This window comes from Pipistrellus hanaki (genome assembly GCF_964339955.1).
Source record: "Pipistrellus hanaki genome assembly, chromosome: 3".
NCBI lineage: Eukaryota > Metazoa > Chordata > Mammalia > Chiroptera > Vespertilionidae > Pipistrellus > Pipistrellus hanaki.
Genome location: NC_140505.1, coordinates 80,482,453 through 80,503,999, shown reverse-complemented (window position 1 = coordinate 80,503,999; position 21,547 = coordinate 80,482,453). Strand labels below are relative to the sequence as shown.

The 21,547-nt window shown below is 42.9% G+C and overlaps 1 protein-coding gene across 2 annotated transcripts in view; it reads right to left on the bottom strand.

Annotated features, from left to right (window-relative positions):
• Positions 1-19,630, bottom strand: part of FAM124A (family with sequence similarity 124 member A) — a gene marked incomplete at its 3' end in the record, with an annotated part of 58,684 nt that extends 39,054 nt beyond the window's left edge. The window contains exon 1 of one of the 2 annotated variants that reach the window (XM_084879394.1): positions 19,490-19,630. In XM_084879394.1, coding sequence (XP_084735520.1) covers positions 19,490-19,554 — 65 coding nt within the window. In that variant the 5' untranslated portion in view covers positions 19,555-19,630. The remainder of the gene's footprint in view (positions 1-19,489) is intronic. The other variant, XM_084879395.1, reaches the window with a different exon arrangement.
• Between the last annotated feature and the right edge of the window lie 1,917 nt (positions 19,631-21,547).

Here is a 21,547-nt window from a genome sequence, read left to right as displayed (position 1 = left end):
ATCAAAACAGCCCGGTACTGGCACAAGAACAGGCATATAGATCAGTGGAATAGAACAGAGAACCCAGAAATCAAGCCAAGCCATTATGCTCAATTAATATTTGACAAAGGAGGCAAGAGGATACAATGGAGTAAAGACAATCTCTTCAATAAATGGTGAGGGAGAAATTGGACAGGTACATGCAAAAAAAATAAAACTAGACCACCAACTTACAATATACTCAAGAATAAACTCAAAATGGATAAAAAATTTAAATGTAAGTCACAAAATAATAAAAATCCTAGAAGAAACCATAGGCAGCAAAATCTCACACATCTATCATAGCCATATGTTTGCCAATATATACCCAAGGGCAAGGGATACAAAGGAAAAAATAAACAAATGGGATTACATCAAACTAAATGCTTCTGTATAGCAAAAGAAACCAAAAAGGGATCCCACTGAATGGGAGAACATATTTGGCAATGATACACCTGATAAAAGGTTAATTTCCAAAATATCTAAAAAAAAAACTCATACAACTTAACAAAAGGAAAACAAACAATCCAATTTAAAAAGGTTCAAAGAACTTTAATAAACACTTCTCCAAAGAAGACATACAGAGAACCAAGATGGTGGCACAGGTCAAAAGCAATACCTGCCACCTCCCACAACCACATCAAAATTATAACTAAAATAAAGAACCACCATCTTTCAGAACTGCCTGAAATCTGGCTAAAGGGAAGTGCCACAAATAGAGAAATAAAGAAAAAAGCACACCAACTCTAGTAGGAGGGGCAGAGGCACAGAATGAGCTTATACTGCACCATGTGCAGCACTTTTTTCCAGTCAAGAGGGATATCTTGACTGCGAGGTCTCCCATGAGGAGCAAGGGGTCCCAGCCTCACACCAGACCCCCAGTGAGTGTTCCATTGCTGGGAAGAGAAGCCCCTGTAACTCTGGGCTGTAAAAACCAGCAGGGATTGTGGCCGAGTGACAAAGAGGCTGCTGGAGACCCAAATAGTTCCTCTTAAAGGGCTGGTGCATGAGCTTACACAGTTCAGCTCTCTCTGAGCTCCAGCACTCAGACAACTGCTCGGGGGAATCCAGGGACAAAAAGGCGGGAACTGGATCATCTAACATCAGAGCAAGAACTCTCGGATGACTTTCTCCCAGACAGGGGTGCTCAAAGGGGTCATTGTTTACTGTGCTGACACCTACCTCATCACAGAGCTGACTGGCAGCCTAATCTGAGTGGCTAACACTGTTTCTCCAACCTAGTGATTCACTGAGACCCTGCCCCATCCAATTTGCAGCCCCACCCAAGATGCTTGCAGTGGTCTTTTCAAATAATTGGCCAGTTCTGGTTTAGGCTTCTTCACATTTCCCTAAAATCTCTCAAGAAAGCAGCATCTGGCATCAGCATGCCCCATACCTATCAGTAAGTGGTGGCCATCTACAGGTTGATCTGTGGCTCCTGCTGGGTTACCCCATGGGCTGACTTTACACCTCCCGGGAGGCCCCAGAGCCAGTGTACTCAGACCATACCAGATTACAACTCTACACATCCATAAGTGACACACTCAAAAGGCAGACTCAGTGAGCACCAAAGCCACACTGAAGAAAGTCATGCTCTATAGGGGTGTTTTCTGTATGACAGCTCTTCCACTTTAGTCACAGCTGGTCCTCATAGTCAACTGGTCTAGAGGCCAATTTCTCTCAGTGACACCAACAGCAATTAAGGCTCAACTACAACATGACTGTGCACACAGGCTACACAGAGGTGCACCTAGAGTAAGTTCCCAGCTCAGGTGACTTGAGAGACTGAGCCATTTGGGCCCTACAGGACACCTACTGTACAAGGCCACTATACCAATTCCAGGAGACATAGCAGCTCTACCTAATACATAGAAACAAACACAAGGAAGCAATCAAAATGCAGAGACAAAAAAACATGTCACAAATGAAAAAACAGAAGAAATCTCTAGAAAAAGAACTAAATGGAATGGAAACAAGCAAACTACTAGATATAAAGTTCAAAACAATGGTTATAAGGTTGTTCAATGATCTTAATGAGAGCTTCAAGGAACTTAGTGACAACTTCATGGAACTTAGTGAGAACATCAATGACATAGAAAAGAACCGGTCAGAAATGAAGGATACACTAACTGAAATAAAGAATGATTTATAGGATTCACCAGTAGAGTAGAAGAGTCTGAGAATCAAATAAAGGATTTGGAATATGAGGAAGCAAAGAACACCTAAGCAGAAGAGAAAAAAAAAATTATCCAAAAATCTGAAGATAGTATAAGGAGCCTTGGGAACAACTTCAAGTATATCAACATTCGCAATATGGGGGTACCAGAAGGAGAAGAGACAGAGCAAGATATTGAAAACCTATTTGAAGAAATAATGACAGAAAACTTCCCCTACCGTGTGAAAGAAATAGGTTAACAAGTTCAGGAAGCTTGCAGAGTCCCAACTAAGAGGAACCCAAAGAGGCCCACATCAAGACACATCATAATTAAAATGCCAAAGGTTAAAGACAAAGAAAGAATCTTAAAAAGCAGCAACAGAAAAGCAACTGAAGAAGAAGAACAAGAAGAACAAGAACAAGAACAAGAAGAGATAAAAATATGAATAAAATACATATCTATCAATAATTAAATTTAAAATAAAAATGGATAAGGAATCTAATGAACAAAATAAACTGATGAATAAAATAGAACCAGAGGCATGGAAACATGGAACAGATTGACAAATATCAGAAGGAAAAGGAGTCAGGGAGGAAAAGATTAACCAAGGAACTTATATGCATATATGCATAACCCATGGACACAGATAATAGGATGGTGAAGACCTGGGATGGAATGAGAACCAGATGGTGGGGAGCAATGGAGAAAAAAAAGGGGCATATCTGTAATATTCTCAACAATAAATATTTAAAAACAAAAATGATGCTGAAACCAGTTTGGCTCAGTGGATAGAGCGTCGGTCTGCAGACTGAAAGGTCCCAGGTTCGATTTCAGTCAAGGGCATGTACATTGCTTTATGGGCACATTCCCAGTAGGGTGTGTGCAAGAGGCACCTGGTTGATGTTTCTCTCTCATCGATGTTCCTAGCTCTCTATCCCTCTCCCTTCCTCTCTGTAAAAAATCAATAAAATATATTTAAAAAAAAATAAAAACAAAAAGGAGGGCATACTGATGGCCAAGAGACACATGAAAAAATGCTCCAAGTCACTAATTCTCAGAGCAATGCGAATTAAAAGGACACTTAAGTATCATTTTACACCTCCCAGAATGGCTACCATCAACAAAATGAATCACAAGTGCTGGTGAGGATGTAGAGAAAGGAGAACCCCAGTAAACTGTAGGTGGGAATGCAGACTGGTGCAGCCACTGTAGAAGACAGTATAGTTTCCTAAAAAAATTAAAGATGGAACTGCCATTTGACTCAGTGATCCCACTTCTAGGACAATATTCTAAGAATCCTGATACACCAATCAGAAAGAACATATGCACCCCTATATTTATAGCAGTGCCATCTACAATAGCTAAGATTTGGGACAGCCCAAGTGCCCATCAGTAGATTAAAAACAAACAAACAAACAAACTGTGGTTCATTTACACAAGGGAGTACTATGCAACAGTAAAAAAGAAGGATCTCTTACCCTTTGAGACAGCATGGAGGGACCTGGACAGTATTATAATAAGTGAAATAAGCCAGTCAGAGAAAGACAAGTATCATATGATCTCACTCATATATGAACAAAATAAATTGATGAATAAAATGATCCAGAAACTGTGAAATCTCATAGGGAAGACAGGGAAGGGTGGGTGGAAAGAGATCAACTAAAAAAAACTCATGCATGTATGCATAATCCATGGACAGAGAAAATAGTGCAGTAGGCCCGGGGATTGGAGTGAAAGGGTCAATGGGGGGAAAAGTAGACATCTGTAATAATTTTAACAACAAAAGGATAAACTTTAAAAAAATAAGAAACGAAAAATCTGAACAGACCAATTACTATAAATGAAATCAAATCAGTAATAAAAAATAATTCCCAATAAACAAAAGTCATAGACTGGATGACTTCACAGATGAATAAAAAAAAAATTTCTTTTTACAATTTATTTCCGAGAGAGGAAGGGAGAGGGAGAGAGAGAAACGTCAATGATGAGAAAGAATTATTGACTGGCTGCCTCCTGCACACCCATCACTAAGGATCCGGCTTGAAACCCAGGCATATGCCCTAACCAGGAATGGAATCATGACATCCTGGTTCATGGATTAATGCTCAACCACTGAGTCACATTAGACAGGCAATTTTACCAAACATTCAAGTAATAATTAACATCTCTCCTCAAACTGTTCAAAAAATTCAAGAGGACTAAAGGCTCCCAATCATTTTAAGAGGCCAGCATTACTCTGATTCCCAAACTAGAAGACTTTATAAAGAAAGAAAATTATAGATTAAAATCCCCAATGAATACAGATGCAAAAATCCTCAACATAATATTGGCAAATCGAATTCAGAAATACATTAAAAAGATCATATACCACAATCAAGTGGGATTTATTCCTGGAATGCAAATTGGGTTTAATATCAGTCAATTAATTAATATGATACACCACATAAAAATGGAAGATAAAACATATGATCATATCAATACATGTAGACAAAGCACTAGACAAAATGCAGCATCCATTTATGATAAAAACTCTTAGTAAAATGGAAATAGAGGGGTCATACCTCAACATAATAAAGGCCACATATGGAAATTCACAACTTACATCACATTCAATGAGGAAAAGCTAAAATCAGGAACAAGACAAGGATGCCCACTTTCACCACTTTTATTCAACAGAGCATTGGAAGTCTTAGCCACAGCAATGAAACTAGAAAAACAAAAAGGCATCTAAATTGGAAAGAAAGAAGTAAAACTGTCTGTCTTTATTTGCAGCTGACATGATACTGTAAATAGAGAACCCAAAGGATGCACCAAAAAACTACTAGAACTGATAAGTGAATTCAGTAAAGTAGTAGGGTTCAAAATTAATATTCAGAAATTTGGTTGCATTTTTATACACCAATAATGAACTACTGGAAAAGAAAACCAAAAAACAATCCAATTTACAAATGCATCAGAAAAAAGTACCTAAGAATAAATTTAACCAAGGAGACAGAAAACCTGTGCTTAGAAAATTATAAAACATGGAAGAAAAAAACTCAAGAAGATACAAATAAATGGAAGCATATATACTACCAAGTTCATGGATAGGAACAATTAACATAGTTATGATGCCCATACTACTCAAAAGCAATCTAAATAGATACAATGCAATTGCTATCAAAACACCAATGGTATTTTTCACAGAACAAATAATTCCAAAATTTATATGGAACAAAAAAAGACCCCAAATAGCCATTAGTATAATTCTGAGGAAAAATACCTGCTACCTGATACCTAAAGTATACTACAAGTCTGTAGTAATCAAACAGCATGGTAGTGGAATAAAAATAGATATATAGATAAATGGAACATTATTGAGAGCTCAGAAATGAAACTGACCTTTTGCCTATATACAAGGCAAAAACATACTGTGGGATAAAGATAGTCTATTCAAGAAATGGTGTTGGGAAAATTGGACAGATACATGCAAAAAAAATGATACAAGACAACCTTCTTACATCATATATGGAATTAAACTCAAAATTGATTAAAGTTTTAAATATAAGATCCTATATAATAAAAGGCTAATATGCAAATAGACTGAACGACAGAGCAACAGAACAACCAGTTGTTATGACATGTGCTGACCACCAGGAGGCACTCGCGGAACATGGCGGGCATCGGCTTCCGTTTGATGGTGGAGCAGATCGGGGGAGAAGGGGGGATGGCCAGACCAAGGCGGGGCGCCCGTTGCTGTCATTGGGTGAGCCTCTGGTGGTTACTAAAAATTCTTCCCTTTTGTGTACCGTGGTCCCACCTGGAGCTCACACCTGCTGCCAGCATTGGCCCCACTCGCACCTGCTGCCAGTGCTGGAGCCACCACTCACACCATTGCCGGCATCCGGCACCCCCGCCCCCCCAATCTCTCATCATCGTCAGTGGGTGCAAGCAGCAGCTGCCGGCCCTGAGCGCCCCTAAGGGTTTCTCCACCTTCCCCACCTCCTGTGGGGCAATCGGGCTGGCAGCCACCTTTCACACCCATTCTTGGCAACAGCCCTGCTTGTACCTGCTGCCAGCACCAGAGCTGCCACTCATACCCACTGCTGGCACCAGCGCTGCTCGCACCTGCAGCCGGCGCTGGTGTTGTTGCTCACACCCACTGTTAGCAATGGCCCCACTTGCACCTGCAGCCAGAACCAGAGCCACCGCTCACACCTGATGAGGCCCACAGCTCCTTTCAAGGTGCACGAATTTGTGCACTGGGCCCTTAGTTTAAATATAAGACTTGAAACCATAAAACTCCTAGAAGAAAACTTAGGCAGTAAACTCTGACATTTACCAAGGTTTTTTTCTGATATATTTTCTCAAGCAAAGGGAACAAAGAAAGAAAGAAAGAAAGAAAAAAAACCACTACAGGGACTAGAGCAAATTAAAAAGACTTTGCACAGCAAAGGAAACTATCAACAAAATAAAGAGACAACTTACTAAAAAGAAGAAGACATTCACCTATGATACATCTAATAAGGGGCAAAATTTATAAAGAACGCATAGAACTCAACACCGAAAGAACAAACAATCCAATTAAAAATTGGTAGAGAACCTCACTAGACACTTCCCAAAGAGGATATACAGATGGCCAGCAGCCATATGAAAAAATGTTCAAGTAATTATCAGAGAAATGCAAATTACAACCACAGTGAGATATTATCTCACCCCTGCCAGAATGGCTATCATCAATAAATTAACAAACCACAAGAGCTGTTGGTGAGATTGCAAATTGGTACAGCCACTACAGAAAACAGTATGGAGGTTTCAAAAAAAAATTGTATGGAGGTTTCTAAATAGTATGGAGGTTTCTAAAGAAATTGCTGGAATTTGATCCAGCAATTGCACTTCTGGATATATATTGGAAGAAATCAAAAGGTGAGTGTGGGTGGAGGGGGTCAATGGTGAAAAAAACAAACAAAGGGAGATCTGTAATACTTTCAACAATAAAGACAACTTTTTAAAAGCAGTAATCTGAAAAGCAACCCAAGGGCTCATCAATAGATGATTGGAGAAAGAAGATATAGACGATGGAATACAACGTGGTTATAAAAAAGGATGAGATCTTGCCCGGCTGGCATGGTTCAGTGGTTGAGTGTCGACCTATGAACCAGGAGGTCATGGCTGACTCCCGTGAGGGCACGCCCGGGTGTGGGCTCGATCCCCAGTGCAGGGTGTGCAGGATGCAGCCAAAATAATGATTCTCTGTCATCACTCATGTTTCCATCTCTCTCCCTCTCCCTTCCTCTCTGAAATCAATAAAAAATATATTTTTAAAAAGAATGAAATCTTACAATACATAATATAGATGGACCTAGAGAATATTATGTTAAGTAAAATGAGTCAGACAGAGAAAGGCAAATACCATATGATTTCACTTATATGTGGAATCTAAAGAACAAAATAAACAGACAAAATAGAAACAGATAAAAGAATAAACTGAGGGTTGCCAGGTCAGATGTGGGGCAGGAGCTTGATTGAAAAGGTGAAGGGATTATGAAATACAAATTTGCCGTTACAAAATAGTCATAGGGATGTAAAGTACTGATAGATCCTCCCTTCCCCCAACTGATGGATGAAGAATGACGTAAACTCCACCGCAGCACGGACGTTTCTAAACACCTAACCAGGCACCTTGTAGGGACTGTACATTGAACCACCAATCAGCACCTGCCAAATACCCTAAACCCCGATTCCTAAGTCCCTAGGTTCCTAATCATGTGCCTTACATGAAAGCACCAATCAGCGTGTGCTGAGTGCCCTTCACATTCCTCCCCTCAAAAGGCGTGTTCATCCCTGCACATGTGCTCCCTTCCTTTGGGAGGCAGCCCGGCAGGGGTCCTTCTCCTCTAACAAAGCCTGAGTCCTGGTCTCCGGCCCTCTGTCTCATCTTTCAAGTACAACACAGGGACCGTTGTCAATAATGCTGTAATAACTACAATATGTATGGAGCCAGGTGGTACGAGAATTATGGGCGAGGGGTGAAGGGTGGGAATCTCTTTGTGAATTATACAATTGTCTAACCACTATCTGTCTACACCTGAAACTAAAATGATATTGAATGCCAACTGTAATTGAAAACAAGCAAACAAACAAACAAACAAATCAGGCTTCATATGCTCTGTAACTCTCCCAGACTGGAGATCCGGTGGTCTCTGGACCATCTAAATTTCCTGGCAAACTTTTGAATGGACACTTACGTTACTGGGGGAAAGCCTCGAAGTTTTCAACAGATTCTCAAAGGGCTCATGACTCCCCAAAAGTTTAAACCACTGCAAATAATACCCTCCAAATGTTACCACCACACCTTGGACAGACCTTCCTGTGTGTAGGAACGGTGGAGCCTGGGGAGTGTGAGTGGGGACCTGGCTGTGAGGACTTCCATGTTCAAGGTCAGGCCTGCCGTCAGGAAACACAGAGGCACATGATGTCTGACTGACTTCAGTTCCATCTAAGGACAACTCCTGCTGCACGGTACAGTAACAGGATATAGGCTGTGATTGGGGAAAGGAAAGGCAGGGTTAAGGGCCAGGGTGAAATCAGCCATCAGTCTCTAGAAGTCAGCTGCTGGCATTCAGCCTCTGTGCAAACGGGCATCTGGCCAAGGACCTGCCTGCTTACTCTCTGCTAAACTTCTGCCCTACTTATATGGCTGTTAAGGCTTCCCTCTCTGGCAACGTATTGGTATAGAAGCTATTAGTTTCCTTTCCCCAGTATCCCAAAGTTGTTCTCAGTAGGAAATTAATCTCAAGCAGGGATTACTCTGCTAAGTGTGAGTTAGGGGACATAGTTATGCAAATTAAGTGATTAGTTATGTTACATTTTATAGATTTGCACTCCTTTTATTTACTAGTCTCATCATATCCTTCCTGAATCATCCAATTTTCTCTCCACTGAGTCTCTTAGCACATTAATGAAGCACAGTATATGTAAAACTTAAAAAACATAAAGAGCATGCGCCTTACTAGTTAAAATAACTTGCATCTCTCACTCAAAATGATGCACTGACTTACTAGTAGAGGAAGAAAATAGAAGAAAAAGAGTACAGTTAGTCATAGAATCACTGAGTTCTAAAACTGGAAAGAATAACAAACTACTAACATTTGCATATCTCTTTATATATTACTAACTGCATTCCCCTAGATTTAATCCAATTTTTTACATTACTGATTAGGAAACTACAGGGATACTATCTGTAGGGAGAACAGGAGGTGAGGAATGATAAGGGCTTGACCTGTGTGTGCAGGGCGGTGGGAAGGAAGAAGTTAGAAGGTCGAGGAATTGGCTAGGGCATGGTGACACGTCGGCTAAGGGAAATGAAAGAGAAAGGAGAGTCAAGGATCAAGAATCTTTTGAAACCCAGGATCTGGAACCACAGCCTTGGTACACTGCATGTTTTTTGGAATCAGGCAGGATATAAATAAACTTTAGGACAATACTTAGAAATATAACACTATATAAATGCAATGATACATAACAAATATCCATCTTATTGAATGTTTTATTTGAGTTATCATGAAAAGCAATCTCATTACAATATGATCATCTTAAGGTGGACAGATTTTAAAGAAATTTCATGATAACAAATAAAACATTCAATAAGAATGTGTGATAGGGTTATTTATCTTATTATTAAAAATCTGTTAGTATTTTCAGCTAGAATTTCCAAATACTCCTGAGGCAGATGGGTTTCGCATATGCATACATTTTAAAGATCTGCTACAGATGGCAATGTACTTAGAATGAAATTTACATTTGAAACACATTTCAAGAATCTTAAAGTGCAACAGTAGAATTTTAGGGCAGGTGGTAGCATAACTAATGCCCCTGCCAGGAATCCTCCCTTAGTTCTCATGTGTAAAGGCACTGCGTGGGTCAGGCCGGCCTGGCACTGCTCAGTCTCTTGACTGTCATTCTCACCTTCACGTCAGTGAAACTCTGCAAAGTACAAATTTGATCTTGTGTCTCTCTGGATGAAGTTCAAGCTTGATATATTATACAGCATAAACCCCTCTTTCCATTACTGATGGCCCCTGCCCAGCTCTGCAGTCTCATTCATCGCCCCATCTTCCATTCCTGTCCATCATCAAAACAGAAGTCAACAGAAAGTCACCTAAACTCTCACGCTGCTCTCCAGCCTCTGATCCTCTTTCTGTAATTTGTATGCAGTTGCCATAATACTGGAGATACAATTTTAATTTGCTCTTTTTACTGAACACTATTATAACATGCTGCTGCATAGTTCCTGTAGTTATAATTTCAGATAAAGTGATTTACTATAATCTTATCAACCATTTCCCTCTTGTTGGCTATATAATTGCTCCTGATTGTTCACTTTTGCAAAGCACACCAGCAATGAAATACTGTTTCCCCGAAAATAAGACAGTGTCTTATATTAATTTTTGCTACCAAAGATGCGCTAGATCTTATTTTCCAGGGGATGTCTTATTTTTCCATGCGCTAGATCTTATTTTCAGAGGATGTCTTATTTTTGGGGAAACACGATATGTATAATACAACTTGATACTTATTTTCTTTTCCTTAGGAAAATTATGATGAACAGGAGCAGGGACTGAATCAAAGCATGGACCTTCTATAGCTCTTAAAATACAGTCCAAATACCCTACAAAATTATTTACTGGAAATACTGCCAATGAAAGACAAACTGTAAAACTTAAAACAAGTTTATGCATACTAAGTAGGTTCAAACAATTTCAATCTCTGGAGGGCTCTGCACTCCCAAGCTTTTTCAGAGGAGGAGGGAACAGCAATAGGGCGCCTATCTTGGGAATCACATCTTTAGAATTTACCCAGCTGGCTCTGCATAACACCTTCCGCTCTGCCAGAGTAAAGTGTGAAAGGTGAATCCATGAATTTTAGGATGAAAAATTTATGGACACATAATACAGATGAGCAGAATAATAATACAGGGATTATATATTTTCACATATCTGACACATACAGTGGACGGATTTACAAATATTACATTTTTTTAGTATCTGTGCCAATAATGAACAGAAAGTTAGATGCAATGCCTTGATTGTATTTTAATTATAATTATACATATAGGAATCATATATAAAAAGATCTGCACTTAAAATAGTTTACCACTGTTAGCAGCCATATATATATATAGCTAATATGCAAAGTATTCCCTTGGGAGTTCGACCAGGAGACCAGAAGTTCAATTGCTTTCTATGATGTGTGCTGATCACCAGGGGGTGGCACGGAATGAAGGAAGGCCCCGGGCGGGCAGTCAGAAGGCCCCAATTGGGCCTGATCACCAGCCAAGCCTAGGGACCCTACCCGTGCATGCATTTTGTGCACCGAACCTCTAGTATGTATATAATGGGTACCTTCCTAAATTCACTATTCCAGGAAAATCTTGGCATAAGAATTGATTTTGGCATTTCAATAAAACTGATCTTAACACTTCTGTAAGACATCAGTTCAATGCATCATGGATCTCATCTGTTAACTCAATCTATTAAATTAGATGCCATGGTAATTTAATTAACTAGCTCCACCTTGAACACAAAGATAATAGGTCAGCTTGTCTTCTATACAAGATTTCTCTTTTTATCTCCTTTAAACCTGTCCCATTTTAAAATGTATTCCCCCTATTGTTTCATCTAACTGTTTATATACTCTAGACTCCTCTTAAATCACAGTAAGTATTAATCAGAGGGCAGGGTATTGTTACTGGAGAATCCCTGTTGCTCATGAGAGTGAGGTTCTTGGGGTACACCTGGAATAAGAATTTTCAGAATCCCCCACAGGAGAATGATATGTGGCAAGAGGCTTTATTTGTGTGGAGTTACATTCCTCGGGTTGCAATGCCCCATGCCCCTTAACCCAGTCCTGAAAGAGGTACAGCAGGGGTTCCAATGCAAGGCCAGTGTCCAGAGCTTCTGCTCCATGTTGCAGCATCTAAGAGCATTTAAGTCCTCTGTGTGGAGTTCCATATGGCCAGGACCACATGAGTTAGAGGAAAAAAGAGAGAGAGGGGGGGTGCTCTTTTGATTAGAAGTATTCAGGTTTTGCTTACTTGCAGAGGCCATGCCCATCCCAAGTGTGACTGGGAGACAGGTAGGCACCTTCCCACAGCATTCTGAACTTACTGGGTATGAGTCTAAACTGCCCTTGTCCAGTCCTTTCTCCCATCAAACAGCAAGGAATGACCTGGAGAGTGTTAAGTGCAGCTTTTGGCAGACTGATATAAATGGCATGCCTATATTATTTGATCTCCCCTTTACTTCTTTCCTGTAAATAATAATCAGATTATTGCAACTGCATCTGTATTACCTGTGGATGAAAAAGGACCAACAAATGAAACCTGACAAGCTCAGCAGAGGCCTACATGGAAGGCCTTACAAACTCAAGAGACCGAAAGTCATCACACAGGATGGGCTTGCTGTTGGTGGGCTGCTCTTCGTGTCCCACCTGTTGCTGCTGGAAGTGGGCTTCTTGCGATGTCATGAGAAAATAAATTTTCTGAGACTCACAAAAAAGAATGGGTGACATTTATTTGCATAAAATTAAACTCATGAGTTTCCAAGATCCCTCTCTCTCCATCCTGCCAAGGAAAAAGTCCAGGTGTGCCATCAGCAGAGCTAAGGTTAAAGCCATTGTCCAGAGTTTCTGTCCCATATTTGCACAGTCCAGCATCAGGCTAGCTTAGCTTGTATTTCCAGCTGCAGTCCATGGTGTGTGGGGTCCACATGGCAGGCTAGCATACCGGCAAGTGCAAGGAAGCAGGAGTGAAGCAAGAGCAATGAAAGAGAGAGAATTTGTCCTTGGAAATTTAATCTTACAAGATTAAAATGCAGTGGCTCCATCCCCTCTAGCAAATCCATGGTTCTCTAGGCTAGGCTGACAGGCAAGTATCTTCCATACATCACCCGACTTTACTACACATGACTCAGTTCTCCCTTTCTCCTAGTGAGCTGTGGGGAAGGGACTGGTAGTTCTGTGGGGAGTGTGAGAGGCAGCTTCCTGGTGAGGCTGCCTAGATGACCTGCTTATAATGTCTGACCTCCCTTTTGCTCCTTTCCTATTATTAACTTCAACTAGCTAGTTACAACAGTAACAGGTTTGAACATAAAACTTCCTAAGTAAAAGTAGGGCACGGTAGGTAGTCATGTGGTAGGCCTGTAGCTTCCTTGTTAAAGGTAAATCTTTACCTTTGAAATTGTCTACTGTCTAAGACAGGGGTGGGGAAGGCCATTTGGATATTTATAGCATCATTTGTGGGCCGTATAAAATTATCAACTTAAAAGTTAGTCTTTTATATTTGGTCAGACACTTAATCAACTCACCCCTAGTGCCTTGGCAGAGCCAGATCAACTGATTCCGAGGGCTTTATTCGGCCTGAGAGCTGGAAGCCCACCACCCCTGATCTAAGATAACATACCTTTAAAACGTCAGAGTAATTTTCTTTTCTAAACCTCTGGAAAGCACAAAGGCCAGCACAAGGTCACATTGTTATCTACTTCCCCACATACCATCTCTATGTGCTCTAAATGTTAACTGTCCTGACCCACCAAGGTAAAGGAAGTATGTGTCTCTCCATTTTGCTTTTTAGCCAGTCTCAGAGATTTCCCCACTTTTCTCCAGCCCCCTAAATCTGCCACCACTAGATTTCATGTAATCCTCCTCTGTGTCCTCCTTCGGTTCTAATGTATAAAATAAGCCACAAAACTGCCATTCTCCTGAGCATTCTTTTTAATCCCAACTCTTTTTAATTGCTTCCTGGCAATTGTCATCAGTTAGCTCAAATAAACTCTTACAAATCTTTTCTTAGGCTGGACATCCTTTCATTGACAGGCCCTATATTTCCAGAAACCCAGGGCCAACTGACTGTGAAGTAGAAGTTCATTATTGTCAGATCAAACTTTTTTTTTTTTTAAATATATTTTATTGATTTTTTACAGAGAGGAAGGGAGAGGAATAGAGAGTTAGAAACATCAATGAGAGAGGGATCCAAGATGGCTGCGCCCAGGTGAACACCTAGCCACAGCCGCACACAACAATTTCAATAAAATACAACTAAAATATAAAACAGACATTGCCCAGAACTACAGGAAGGTTGACTGACTGGAAATTCTACAGCGAGAAGCAAGGAGAAAACCAGAAGGAGGCACGGAGGAGCTGGAAAAGCCCAAGGTACGGAGACGCGGCGCACGGAGAGGACGGAGCCGGAGAGGAGGGGTGGCTGAGTGCCTGGCTGGCATTCCCTAGCGGGAAGGAGATAAAAGCTCCAACTGTGCTGAACCCCAGACTGCTCTGAACCCCAGTTCTAGGCCAGACCCTGGGGACTCAGGCTCAGCCATAGGGAGCCGGGCTGTAAGGCGGAACCCCGGGGAGCGGCGAAAGGAGGTCCCAGAGGCGCGCACACTGCGCACAGAGAAGGGACGGTCAGCTATGCCGCGGGATTGCCCTGACAGGAAGGAGACTGGGACTCCAGACTGCTCTGAACACCACCTCCAACTCCACTTCCAACTGAACTGAACCCCAATACCGGGCTCATTGTGGGAGAGCATAGACTGTTTGGCAGCAGGTGAAAATCGAGGGCACCTTTCTCTCAGAGGCGCCGGCAGCGAGCAATGAAGGACCCGCATAGGGTGGGGCTGACGGAAGCCAAAGCTGCAGGCTCCACCCTGAAACCCCATCCCATCTGTAACTGCGAAATGCGACAACAAAATAGATCACAAATGAAAGAAATGGAGGACAAAAAGCGTCTGGATATAGAGTTCAAATCTACGCTTATAAGGTTTTTCAAGAATTTCCTAGAAAAGATGGATAAGACCTATGAGGATATGAAAAGAGATCAACTAGAATTAATAAGGAGTCATCAAGAAATGATAAGGGATCAACAAGAAATAAAGAATACATTGTCTGAAATAAAAAATATTTTACAGAGTCCTAAAAACAGAAGGGAAGATCACAAAAATCAAGTCAAAGATTTGGAACATAAAGAGCCAGAAGACACTCCTCCACAGAAGCTAGAAGGCAAGAGAATCCAGAAAATTGAAGATAATGTAAGAAACCTCTGGGACAACTTCAAGCGAACCAACATCAGAATTATGGGGGTCCCAGAAGATGAGAGAGAGCAAGATATCGAAAACATACTGAAAGAAATAGTGACAGAAAACTTCCCCCACCTGGTGAAAGAATTAGACTTACAAGTCCAGGAAGCACACAGAACTCCAAACAAAAGGAATCCAAAGAGGACCACACCAAGACACATCATAATTAAAATTCCAAGAGCAAAAGACAAAGAGAGAATATTAAAAGAAGCAAGAGCAAAGAAGGTAGTTACCTACAAAGGAGCACCTATACGATTGTCAGCTGATTTCTCAACAGAAACCATGCAGGCCAGAAGGGAATGGCAAGAAATATTCAAGGTGATGAATAGTAAGAACCTACAGCCAAAGATAATCTATCCAGCAAAGCTATCACTCAGAATCGAAGGCCAGATAAAGAGCTTCACTAATAAAAAAAAAGCTAACGGAGTTCATCAACACCAAACCAGAATTATATGAATTGCTGAAGGGGGTTCTTTCAGAAGAGAAAGTAAACAAAGATAAAAATTATGAACAACAAATACGTAACTATCAACAAGTGAATCTAAAAACCAAGGAAATTAAAAAAAAAATCTGATGAACAATAGTAACTGTTAAATATAATAGAATCCGAGGTATGGAAGGGGAGTGAACTGACGATTCTTGGGGAAAAGGGGAGAGGTGGGCGTGGGAAGAGACTGAACATAAACTGTGCACCTATGGATGAGGACAATGGGGAATGGGGAAAGGGCAGAGGTTGGGGTGGGAACCTGGTGGAAGAGAGCAATGGTGAGGGGGAAAAAAAGGAACATTTGTAATAATATGAACAATAAAAACTTATTAAAAAAAAAAAAAAGAAACATCAATGAGAGAGAATCATCGACCAGCTGCCTCCTGCACACTCCCCACTGGGGATGTGCTCACAACAAATGTACATGCCCCTGACCGGAATCGAACCTGGGAACTTTCAGTCTGCAGACCGACACTCTATCCACTGAGCCAAACAGGTTTCGGCAGATCAAACTTTTTAATGAAAGTAATCCATCAAGTATTGTCATATTTGGAAGAGTGGTTTACAGGCTGAATCTGGGAGACATCGCCAATGAAACACCCATTATAAAGCACTAGGGGTCCAGTGCATGAATTCATGTACCTTGAAAGGAACTGTAGGCTCCAAGGCTGTGGTGGATACAGGGGTGGTCTTGACCCATCATCCACACTCCACCTGACCCCTCCCATCACAGCCCTGACCCCCTATCTGCCGGCAGCCCCACTCCTGCCACGGCTCCCACACACCATCAGAGGGTGCAGCAGCAGCTGTTTCCCTGATCACCCCTCAGGAGCAAAAGAGGCTAGAGGAGCCTGAGCGGCTATCAGGGCCGGCAGCCGCCATGCACCCTCACTGCTGTTGCCTAGCGATTGGGGCTGGTGCTAGCAGCGGGTGCGAGCACCGGATGGGACTGTGGCACATGGGAGCAAAGAATGTTCAGGAACCACAAGAGGCTCACTCCAATCACTGCAATCAGCGCCTTGCCTTGGTCTGACACCCTTGCTTACCTGCTCCACTATCCCACCCGGGCAACACCCACCATGTTCCATGCTCTGCTGACTGCTGGCGATGCCCACCATGTTACATGTGTGCCCCTGGTGGTCAGCGCACGTCATAGTGACTGGATGTTTGGTTGTTTGGTTGTTACACCATTCAGTATATATATATAATATATACTGAATAAGCAAGACAATATATATATATATTGTCTTGCTTATTCTGTCTTTTATTTGGATTTACAGCATTGCCTGTCCCTCTATTAAAGAATTCTTTTTCTTAAGATAGCTCACAACTGTCAATAGCTGTCCTGTTTTTTCTAACAAGAAGTACACAAAAGCACAAGGCTGGTTTTCAATAGGAAAATGGGAGTTTCAAAATGACATCAATCAGCGCAGAAGAATATAGACTACATTTAGTTTTGACCTGTATTAGGTGGGTCAGATAGCAAAGGTAGCATTTCAAGCAAAAGACAATGTCTAAGAAAAGAAAAAAAGTAAGGATAGACCTGCCAAGAAACAAGGCCAGAGAGAGAGGAATGCCATAACATCAGGCTTATAGGGCATGCTGAGCTCTTTGCCTTTTATAGATGACAGAGCCATAAAAATTTGAATGGGAGAGAGACATGACCAGATTTGCACTTCAAAAATAGTGATTTCTTAAGGTGAAGAAAACTCTTTGTAAATGTCCTAAAGAAATATAGTGGCTTTCTGTTCACCCTTTGCAAGTGGAAAAGGTGGACCGTTCCTCTACTGACATATATAATTAAAAAAATAATGATAGCAAACATGTATTGAGTTCTTTCTCCACTTTTGATACATAGTCTCAACAGGCAGCTCTATGAAGCTAGATAGGGTAAGAGGGGGCAAGCTCTGGAAAAGCAGGGAAATTATGAACAGCCTTTTGGTAACTAAACTACTTCCAGGCATATGTGAATATGTGGCAGATTCTAGACCAATAAGCATACACAGAAACTATTTTATTTAAATACAGGGCATTTTACCTACATCTTCAATTTAAGGTTGCTACTGAGGCTATAAGAATTCTTTAAACAATCATGTCCTGTTACAACTGCACACTTTCACCACAGGCAGAAAACAGACGCTCTGGTATCCGCGTGTTCAGCAAGCCCCTCCCGGGAGTCCCGGCTGAGATGCTGCGCTGGGATCCCAGGGTGGTGTGAAATGGGTGAAGAGGGTGAGACTCCTCTCCATTCTCTTCTCCAAGAGGGAGCCTTTGGCAAAAATGTTTTAGTGCTTTGGGAAAAAGCACTGACTAGTCCACTGAAAACAAATGGACTAGTCCGTGCTTTATTTAGCCAGGCTGATAATGCGCTGGTTAATTTTGCTTGCATTTCTCTATTCATGGTCCAGCTAACTACAGGCATTAGGGAGGAAAAAGCCAAGGATCTTCAGTTAAAGTTGATAAAGGCCACATATACAAAGTGTGGAGGGAAAGCAAGGGAGTTCAGCATTCGGACTCAGGTCACTACACTGGAACATCACTGGGTTCTGTAGTGAACCACAGATGATTGATCACAAGTTTGGAAAACAGGGCAAGACCATTGAAGGGTAGACGCTTAAGGGCATAACACCCCAGCTTTGGGCTGGCAATGGCAGTGGGGGCTGCAAAGAAGGAGAGGCCAGTAGGAAGCCCTTCTTGGGGTCAGGTCAGAACCCCGTGTCCATTCTAGGCTTGGACTGTCTTCCCGCCCTCACCTGGTTGCCAACCCCTGAGATTGGTCTAAACCTCCCCAAACGCGGGGATGAAGGCTGTCCGGGCAGCTCCAGCCCTCCCCCGGGCTCCTCCGGATAGGAAAATCCACCCTTTCCTCCTGGGTCAGCACGGCATCCTGGACATTGCATGTGGCGCTGACTCTGCACAGGGAAATCCTCAAGAGATAGGGGCTGGGTGGGAACCTTTACAACGACTTTCATCTCCTTAAAGACATTCAGGAAACCGGTTTTGTTGGGAGAGGGCTAGTTAGTCTCCAAAGGTTTGGGGTAACAGTCTGTTGAAGTGAGGAGGACATTGCTTTTAAATATGTCTTCATCCCGCATCTTCATCCCACCTGTACCCAAGACAAAGGTTGCGGGTAGGACAGGTACACACGGGGTGAGTTGGGGGAGGGCAGAGTGGAGAAGTTGAGGGGTAGGGAAGAATGTCTCAGCAAGCACAGCAAAGCCATCAAATTAAAAATGCCACCCTCTTCGCCGATTTCCGAAAGACTTTTAGGTGCCAGGTGTCTAACCTCTTTTCCTCACCCAGGAGCCCCCATCCCGGACTCCAGGGGGCTCCTGAGCCACAAGAAAGTCCTCATGGAAGGTCCAAACAGGTGCAAGAGCATCTCCTGTCTCTCTAAGGACGACCACGGGGGACACTACATTTGTCTGGCACTCCACACCATCTCAGTGATAACGGGGTGCGGGCTGTGGGGGTACTCTGAACCCTGAGTCTTTTACTCTCCCCTCCCCGGGTGGGCCGGTCCCGTCCCGGGCAGCCATGAACCACATGCCCTCAGGCTCGCACTGCCCTCCGGCTTCGGGGAGAAGTGGCTGCGGGACGGACAGCCCCGGGCCCCTTCTCAGCCGAAGGAGTCCGGGAAGGGAAGGTCTCAGGCCAGAGAAGAGCCGCCTCACAACTCACAGAGCGGCCCACCCACCCCCGGCCCGGCTCACCCTCCGGTCTCGGCTCCCGAGTCCACACAGTCGTCATCCTCGCCGCCGCCCGCCTTGGGGTCCATGGCGCGCTCCCCGCCGCGCTCCCCTCGCGGGCACCGGCACCGGGTGGCCTGGGAGCGCTCCCTCCACGCCCCGCCCCCCCGCGCGCAGCGGACCCGGTGCAGCCCGCGGCCAGCCTCCCGGCCCCGCCGCCAGCAACAGCTCCGACTCCGCCCGCGGCTCCGCGCCGCGCCCCCTCCTGGCCGCGCGGGGCTGGGCACGGCGGCCGCTCCCTCCCGCCCCGCCCTCGCCGCGAGAGCCTGTGGGCGCGGGTGCGCGCGTGCGCGCGGTGCCTGCCTGTGCAAGGTGTGTGTGTGCGCGCAGGAGGGTGTGTGCACAGGATGGAAGCGTGTGCGCGATGAGCATTTGTAGCTCGCGTGTTGCGGGCCTGTGTGCGGTGTGCGTGCATGAGTGGGAGGGTGTGTGAGTTCGCGTGCGCCTGTGTTTGTGGTGCGATGTGGGTGGGCGGGTGAAGTATGCATTTGTAGGTGCACACTTCTGTGTATGTGTCAAACGCGTTTGCTCTTGTGCCCGCTTGAGACCGTGTGTGGTGTGTGAGTGTATGTATGCCTGCGCGTATGTATGTGTGAGCATTGGTCTGCCCTCTCCCCCGTGTCCACAGTCCGTGAGCCAGACCCCCAGGCATCGCCCCCTCGGTTCCCCAGCCTCAGGGCTCCTGAGCCCCGCGCTGGTGCAAGCAGCAGGGAGAAACACCGGGTCGCACCCTGAAAGCAAGGAGGGATCTGTCTCACTCCTGTGACCAGTTGGAGCATCTATGTGTTTTCTTATATTTTCCTCAGAATTGCCTACACTGAATTCATTACCACCTTTCTTAGCACAGGTATGGGTGGCTTCCCACCATCCAGCTTGTCGGTTTACAATGCGCATCTTGCATTCTTTTTGTTTGTTTGTTTGTTTTTTAAACAGGGCTGTACTTCAGTCAGGAATTGTTGTAGTAAGGGAATAATGGATGCTTGTAAATACCACTTCAAGGACTCAAGGTGAGTTAATGATCACTATTGGAGGGTGAGGCCAGATGGGAGCTTGAGGAGAGGGAAGATCAGAACAATTGGGATTTAATTCTGACAGTTCTGACTTAGCCATTAAAAGGCAATCATTCCTACTTTCTTCTATTTGGAGGCAAGTTATTTAACCTCTTTAAGACTTAATTTACTTATTTATAAGATAGAGCTGATTATATGTACCCTATAGTGTGTTGTGAATTTAATGAGTTCACATATGTAAAATACTTAGCATTGGCCCTAATACATGCCAAGCACTAGTCAGAGACAGCTGTCATTACATCCCAATCTCAACTTGCAAAGCAGTGTCACTCTGGATGACAAGTGATATGGATGAAGAGGAATATATTTTCTTTCCCTCTCCCTTCTCTTTATTTCTTCCTTACCATGTACCTACTAAAGATCACTTCTTTCTGACTCTTATTTAAATTACACAAAAGAGAAACCAATTAGCGAAAGAATAGAGAGCAATCTTATCATCAGGAAAAATCAGGTAAATATGCCAACTACAAATCTTAACTGAATTTTCCTTTTACACAAAACAGAAATGGATATATTCTACTCCATTTGTGCTCATTAGCGGAAAGAATGGAGCAAGTCAAGGAGGATTTCCTCCCACCCCCATGTACTGATTTCTAAAAGAAAATTCTCACAGGAGGCAAAAGAAACCCGGTGAGTGATTTACTACACAATGCCATTAATGACCTTTTTTAAAGGTATCAATGGATTCAATGACTATTTAACCAGACAGGAGGGTGAATTTTGAATGTAGGAATAAGAGAAAACAGCAACAGATATGATGCCTACCCTTAGAGACCTTATAATCCAGACTAAGTAAGTAAATTATATATATATATATATATATATATATATATATATATATATATATATATATATATATCACATAAATGGAGATAAATCTTTGAGGGGAAAGAACAGTGTGCCCTGAGAACAAGAGAACACAATTTAAATTTGAGCTCTCTCAGAAAGGGGT